This window comes from Harpegnathos saltator, unplaced genomic scaffold, assembly GCF_003227715.2.
Source record: "Harpegnathos saltator strain DR-91 unplaced genomic scaffold, Hsal_v8.6 scaffold594, whole genome shotgun sequence".
Classification (NCBI taxonomy): domain Eukaryota; kingdom Metazoa; phylum Arthropoda; class Insecta; order Hymenoptera; family Formicidae; genus Harpegnathos; species Harpegnathos saltator.
In genome coordinates, this window is record NW_020230420.1 from 1444128 (window position 1) to 1452329 (window position 8202).

An 8202-nucleotide genomic window follows, 5' to 3' on the forward strand; every position below is an offset into this window, starting at 1 on the left:
ATTCACAAGATAAATTTCTATCAATTCTTCTTTATTCATCTATTTTCTACAGGGTTTTTAGCGATCATACATCTTCTGCGTACTCTCATCGATGTGTCCTTTTCTTTCTATGGAACTAATCTCGACATTTCTTTCATAATCCGTTTGGAAACGTGGGCAAGTCTGGACAAGAATCTCTCTAATTCGATGTATCTGTGAGCAAGTTGATTATTCGCTTGTCAATTGGCAGATTGACGGTCGAATTAGCAAGCAACTGATTTTGACAATCAGTTGTCTGTGGCAATCTCTAATTCCGGCGTTTCAATCAGGTGATAAGAATCACGCAACGGTAAATATCAGGAAATTTACAACTGTCTTTCATTTAATCGAAATTTAATCGAACTTTCACAAATACGAATCTCCGACTGACTGATCAGTTTCAATACCAGTAATTATTTTTCAATTGAGCCATACAATGATATTCAAACACGTTACGAAAACATGTAAAAGAGATCGGAGCATCTCATGAGGCTGTATTTAAAATTCACATTAGACTACCTTGGACTAATGATCAGGCGCGGTCAGTGTCAAAAATGCACGAACATATAGATATGCAAGCAAACTTCTTAACTAAGTCGATTACACGCCTCGGGTGAAACGTCGGGCGTGATAAATGTGCTTTAGGACTTTATCAATTAATCACGCAAAATGAGCAACTGATTTCACGTCAAGTAGCGTAACCGACCACATAGATGTTTGCGTTTTCCGAATAGATAGCACCGGCGGAACAGCATGCAGAGCACTGTCGTGAATGTACACATTTATCAGCATCGTGCCAGCCGCTCACCTTTTTATCCTCTACCGGATTGCAAATTTCCAATCCATTCATTACCTAGGATTATATCGAACAATAGTAATAATGCGTGTCTTAAGCGCTTTCTGCAACTGAAGGAATAATAGATATCAATGAATTCGATCAGTGAATCACAACGGAGACGCGCGTTTCGTATCGCTCCGAATCGACATTTAGCGGTAAATGTAGCATTACGAAAATAACTCTCCCCCATTAGTGTAGAAATTTCTTCATTTCGCCATTAGCAAATCGAATTTAGTATTCGCGATGCGAAACCGAAGAATACATTCGCCGGATTAACGAACTTTATGCGACTTAGAATATGCAATATTGCATCTTTCTTGCTTGCTTGTAACGATCTGGAAAAGCACGGGGGGAGGGACTTTCACTATCGTCGATATCAGTTAAATCTATGAGATGCATAAAATTGTAACGTTGCACAAGTTGATTTCTCTTTCTCTTTCTCTCTCCCCTCTCTCTCTCTCTCTCTTTACTGTCAAATAATCGTTTACTATGTGTTCTTTCACTTGGATGTAACTTTTTACCGTGTCTCAATATTACAAAGCAAAATATCGTTATGAAAATAGAATATATCACGAAATGAAACTCATACATATTTATATATGACACACACGATATATGCACATTCATCCACTCATCTATACACACACACACATACACACACACACACACATGCATAAAAGTGACTTGATTTTGATGATCGCGTATTCACGCTCACCTCGATGTTTCGTATACGAAAGACGAATCACATCGATCTTATCCTAGTCAATTGATAGGTTTAACGATTGTAACGACTAATGTAACGCGAGTCGAATCTTTTACTTTGCGCGCACCTCAGGATATAATTACCACGTATATTTAAGTCTAGTCACGATGAAAATGAAGCGGATTTATCGTCGATTGTATGCGTTAGGGAACTTTGCTCAAATCTATAGACTACGAATTATTGTAATTTTTCCTAGACACATTGCGTTGCGGGGATGTATGATGGATCCTATAAAATGTATTTATAAACTAACGAAATATATGATTATTCTATGTCAGAACGTAAGAAAAAAATAATATCAAGAGATTATTTTTTACATTATATTTTTTACATTATATCCTACGGTTATGTGAGAGGAATGTGAAGTGTAATCGTACTCTTTTCTATAAAAAGTACGCGGATACTTGAGTTAACACACGCGTTTTCATTTTTCTTTTTTTATATTTAAGCATCTTAAAGATATCTCTTCATTTTTCGCAGATGAAAAAGTAATGTCCGATATTCGTTAAAAAACGATACTGATCGTCATTCATTCAACAAATGTAATATAAGCGTGTAAAAATTGGTGCTACAATATTTCAGATTATTTTCCAGGAGCATTTTTAATAACATTTGCAAACAATGCTCTGATCTTTTCTTCTTTTCCTTGTGACTCCGACCAGTCTTTCTTACTTCTCTGGAATAACGGCAGGTTCAATTTTGTGTAGATGATCCTTCCCGACTTAGATGATCGTAAAGATTCTCCGGCTGCGGACAATTCCTCCATAATGGAGATTTTGTGATCTGGCCGTGCCCATACCCACATTTTGTCCAAGCATCTAGATCCGTGCGTGCTTTTAGCTAATTCCGCCCAAGTACCTCGTAGTTTTTTGAATAATTTCTCACGGCTCTTTTCGCCGATATATTTGCTGTCCATGAAGGCGTCGAGAATTCGACTGCCTTTCGGATCACCGAATAGGCGCAGCAATTCCTCATTGTTCATCTCTAGTAAAGAATTTACGATCTTGATGGGTTTATTGAAATGTAGCATTGCTTGTATTATCAGACTCCCGTGTAAGCTGAAAGGTGGTTGTTGATCATTTGGTAAAGATTTTAGTTGAGTCGGACTCTTCAGAATCACTGTACATGGTACAAGCTGCATTGGATCTTGTGTGGATGTGCCGCATTCCAATAACTTGATTATAGCATTGACAAATGCACCTTGTTTTGTCTGTAATCTCAAGCATGCATTTCCAGCGCTGGCCAATATCCCGGTAAAACCTCGCTTGAGAATTTCTGGGAAGTGTTCCGACACTTCATCAAATATTGCCTCCATTTCCTCCTTAGTGGTGCAATAGTCTAATAATTTTTGTACGCTGAAATTGGTAATCTGTGTCAAACACAAATGTTTCAAATTTCCTACAAAAAACATTTTATATAGTTTTTTGAAGCTCTTCGGTGTTGCTACTATCAAACAAGTTTCCAATAATCTGATTGAACATTCTGCATTAAATATGTTTGATAGTTTTCCATCTTCTTCTGATTTGAAACATTGTGTGCTAATTTTCTTGATGATAGTGCTTGTTAAATCCAAATCAATATCGTTCAATGAGTACAAAACGCATTGTACTAAACCAGAAGTAACTTCATCTTGCCCAAATTCTAGAAACTGCGGCCATTTCTGCAGCCGGTCACAGCTTTGTACCAACAGATCTCGGTACTCTTGAATTACAGGACGTCTCTTTGTAAGACATGGCATAGATTTCTTATTACCTTCGCTGTCAGCATCCTCGATCAATCCTGCCAGACACTCTATAACAGTTCTTAGGATATGATTAGCATAAGTATCAAATACAAATTCTTCCATATTATTAATATAGTATTTGCTTAGCTGTAGTACAATATCATTGTACTTCACTTTTTCAGAATACTTAACTTGTACGACAACATCAGCAGTATTGTCTTCTGTTTCTGTACTAGTTTTACTTGTGGCAGTCTTGTCTGTGGTTGATGTATCAGATATCCTATTGCCTCTGTCAGCACAGATCATTATTATCTTCTGCAAGACATGACTGGCGAATCTGTCACTGCTTAATTTCCTCACAGAGGACATGAATGCTTTTATCAGCCTCTCAATGGTTTCTAAGTTAGCATACTTCAACAGAGAATCCATGACACGTGATCCAACTTGATTTTGTGCATATTCAATTTCATGGCCTACAGTTTCTTGATAAACATTCTGCACGTAAATCATCTTCTCCTCAGACGTGGGGAAACCTTCACGCATCAACTCAAGAACACGAATCAAATACTGATAAGTGTCCTTGTCCAGTTCATTGCCACTGTACCTCTGACGAGCGAATTTTTTTGCCATTTGCATGTGAGAACGCTTCTTCTTTCGTTTCTTCCCAATAACATTGTGCGATTCCATATTCTCCGAGTTAATGATAAGAGCACTCGGTTTAGAAAAGATAACAATACTTGGAAAATTTAATTTAACCTATACCACATGTATCGCACCGTGTTATCCCACGTGGTTACGGTTAAAAATAATCGCACCGATGAAGCCGAATAAAACAATTACGGTACCGTAGTTAATTAAACTGTCTATTGCAAGATACTATCTATTGATAGGTTTAATTTCTAGCGATCTCGTAAACAGTCAAAATGCAACTAGTGCATTCAAGCAATGTACAATATTTCTAGGTAATGCTGTTTAGGGCATGTTAACATTTCAAGTGGTACGATAAATATTGTCAGACGTGCTGATTGGCTGTTGAATTTCCAAGATCCTCAATTCAATTCAATAGATGGCTCTGGACGTGTGGGCTGCCGCTCCAACGCCACTCTCTGGTCCTTTCCAAGATCCTATTCAATTCAATTCAATTCAATAGATGGCTCTGGGCGTGTGGGTTGCCGCTCCAACACCACTCTCAATTTCCAAGATCCTGACACCAGAGAAAAGCCTGAAAGCAGAGAGGAAGCTGAGAGCGGCCAACACGGCGTTTTCGGCGACACCGATTTTTCGCACTGGGAATGGGCGCTATCTGCATCCATTTTGAGAGGGGAACTACGATGCTACATCCACTTTTAGGTCTCGACGGTAAAACCTGCATCTGGTGGCTGTCCGTGCTACATCCACTTTCAGGCGGTTTATGTCCGTGCTACAACCATAATAGCGTACTTGACAAGCACGGTCTCGCGCATTGTTATGCATTTGTAACATGAATTAACATGTTAACATGCACAAAAAAAATAAGAATTGAGATTGTATATGATTAATATCATGAAGATTATATACGATTTATATCGATATATAAATATATGATAATAAGATAATATTTTGTGTGTACCCAAAATTATTTTTCCAAAATATTTCAGTGTTACGTTAGTATTTATTTATACTCCGGCAGGCGTTTTTTAGCGCAGTTGTGTCCGTGTGCATGTGTTGCATTGAAAGTGTGCGTGACGTACGTGTGCATATACGCACTCACACACACACACACACACACACACGTGTCATACGCAACAGACAGAATCTCAGGGTATATGCTTAAACATTTTCAATTGCTGTACGTTTCTATGTAAGAATGTAGTCGGCACACACACACAGAGAAACTGCACCCGTCTATCCGTCTGAAGTCCCTCCCACCGTTCGGCTTGTTTTGACGAGCCAAGCGAAAGAGAGAGAGAGAGGGAATGTGTTCTCTCCATCTCGCTCTGATTCGCAACGTTGCCGAGATTGTGCTTCCCGACACACCGCCGAGACTGACGTTTCACTCTCGGCGTGAATCCAACGAGATGATCAATATCAATCGATTTCGACTAAACTCGTTGTGTTGATAGATTTGCATGACAAATTAACATTGCACTTAAAGCTACGGCGTAGCATTGAAGCGTTTGCAAGAAAGTCGCGATTGAAAATCACGAGTGCTCCATGAACCAAATGAAGAATTGAGCTTCTCAAAGAGCGTGTGGCATGGTGGAAGTACGTTGGACTCGCGGGGTTGAGATCGGTGGTTCGCATCTCCTTGATGGTCGGCGTTTTCCTTTTTCGCCAATCATTTTTTTTTCGTTTTTTAGGAAAATGCACGTGTTGCATACAAAATATGTGTATCACAATAAATTTTTTTTCATTTTTTAAGAACATGCACGTATTGCATACAACACACGGGCATCGCAAGCATTGCACGTTTCGTCGATGACACTTCCTCTGAGACCCCGCCCACCGCTTGAGAGGACTTTAATTTGGTGCTATACCCAGGCCTGTATCTCTAACCGTTTAGGAGATATCGAAGATTAAAGTTTTCCAACCTTTCTCCGTTGATATTCAGCCTTCCTCCGTCGATATCTCCGCTTCTACTGGGAGTAGAGAGTCGTCCATGTAGTCGAAAATGTAGGGTTTTGAGAGGACTTTAATTTGGTACCAGAGCCAGGCCTGTATCTCTAACCGTTTAGGAGATATCGAAGATTAAAGTTTTCCAACGTTCCTCCGTTGATATCTCCGCTTCTACTGGGAGTAGAGAGTCGCCATTTACGGCAAAATGTAGGGTTTTGGGAGGGCTTTAATTTGGTGCCAGAGCCAGGCCTGTATCTCTAACCGTTTAGGAGATATCGAAGATTAAAGTCTTCCAACATTTCTCCGTCGATACCCAGCCTTCCTCCGTCGATATCTCCGCTTCTACTGGGAGTAGAGAGTCGTCCATGTAGTCGAAAATGTAGGGTTTTGAGAGGGCTTTAATTTGGTGCCAGAGCCAGGCCTGTATCTCTAACCGTTTAGGAGATATCGAAGATTAAAGTTTTCCAACCTTTCTCCGTTGATATCCAGCATTCCTCCGTCGATATCTCCGCTTCTACTGGGAGTAGAGAGTCGTCCATGTAGTCCAAAATGTAGGGTTTTGAAAGGGCTTTAATTTGGTACCAGTCCGAAGCCTGTATCTCTAACCGTTTAGGAGATATCGAAGGTTAAAGTTTTCCAGCCTTTCTCCGTCGATATCTCCGCTTCCACTGGGAGTAGAGAGTCGTCCATGTAGTGCAAAATGTAGGGTTTTGAAAGGGCTTTAATTTGGTACCAGTCCGAAGCCTGTATCTCTAACCGTTTATGAGATATCGAAGGTTAAAGTTTTCTAACATTTCTCCGTCGATATCTCCGCTTCCACTGGGAGTAGAGAGTCGTCCATGTAGTGCAAAATGCAGGGTTTTGAAAGGGCTTTAATTTGGTACCAGTCCGAAGCCTGTATCTCTAACCGTTTAGGAGATATCGAAGGTTAAAGTTTTCCAGGCTTTCTCTATCGTTATCCTGCCTTCATCCGTCGATATCTCCGCTTCTACTGGGAATTGAGAGTCGAAATTTATGGTGAGAATAGGGTTGATACAGGACTATATTGAGGCAAAAGCGCGTTCCTGTATCTTGAGCCGTTTAGGAGATACCGAAGGTTACATTTTTTAATTTTAAGTTAATTTTAATTGAAATTTGAATTTAAATGTTCATATCTCCGCTTCTACTGGGAATTGAGAGTCGAGATTTATAGTGAGAATAGGGTTGATACAGGACTATATTGAGGCAAAAGCGCGTTCCTGTATCTTGAGACATTTAGGAGATACCGAAGGTTACATTTTTTAATTTTAAGTTAATTTTAATTGAAATTTGAATTTAAATGTTCATATCTCCGCTTCTACTGGGAATTGAGAGTCGAGATTTATGGCGAGAGTAGGGTTGATACAGGACTATATTGAGGCAAAAGCGCGTTCCTGTATCTTGAGCCGTTTAAGGAGATACCGAAGGTTACTTTTAAATTTTTAAGTTAATTTTAATTGAAATTTTGAATTTAAATGTTCATATCTCCGCTTCTACTGGGAATTGAGAGTCGAGATTTATGGTGAGAATAGGGTTGATACAGGACTATATTGAGGCAAAAGCGCGTTCCTGTATCTTGAGCCGTTTAGGAGATACCGAAGGTTACATTTTTAAATTTTAAGTTAATTTTAATTGAAATTTGAATTTAAATGTTCATATCTCCGCTTCTACTGGAATTGAGAGTCGAGATTTATGGTGAGAAAGCGTTGATACAGGACTATTTGAGGCAAAAGCGCGTTCCTGTGTTCCTGTATCTTGAGCCGTTTAGGAGAATACCGAAGGTTACATTTTTAAATTTTAAGTTAATTTTAATTGAAATTTGAATTTAAATGTTCATATCTCCGCTTCTACTGGGAATTGAGAGTCGAGATTTATGGTGAGAATAGGGTTGATACAGGACTATATTGAGGCGAAGCGCGTTCCTGTATCTTGAGCCGTTTAGGAGATACCGAAGGTTACATTTTTTAAATTTTAAGTTAATTTTAATTTGAAAATTTGAATTTAAATGTTCATATCCTCGCTCTACTGGGAATTGAGAGTCGAGATTTATGGGAGAGAATAGGTTGATACAGGACTATATTGAGGCAAAAGCGCGTTCCTGTATCTTGAGCCGTTTAGGAGATACCGAAGGTTACATTTTTAAATTTTAAGTTAATTTTAAAATTGAAATTTGAATTTAAATGTTCATATCTCCGCTTCTACTGGGGAATTGAGAGTCGAGATTTATGGTGAGAATAGGGTTGAAGG

At 39.1% G+C, this 8202-nt stretch overlaps 1 protein-coding gene across 1 annotated transcript; it reads right to left on the reverse strand.

Moving 5' to 3' along the window:
* Positions 1-10: 10 nt before the first annotated feature.
* On the reverse strand, positions 11-4416 carry LOC105186328 (nucleolar protein 9). Its single transcript, XM_011146431.3, has one exon. It carries the CDS (start codon positions 4027-4029, stop codon positions 2203-2205), a length of 1827 nt encoding a protein of 608 aa, XP_011144733.1. The 5' UTR covers positions 4030-4416; the 3' UTR covers positions 11-2202.
* Between the last annotated feature and the right edge of the window lie 3786 nt (positions 4417-8202).

What these genes read in the sequence shown, in the direction of transcription:
- LOC105186328 (XM_011146431.3), bottom strand. Translation starts at nt 4,029, where the DNA reads ATGGAATCGCACAATGTTATTGGGAAGAAACGAAAGAAGAAGCGTTCT.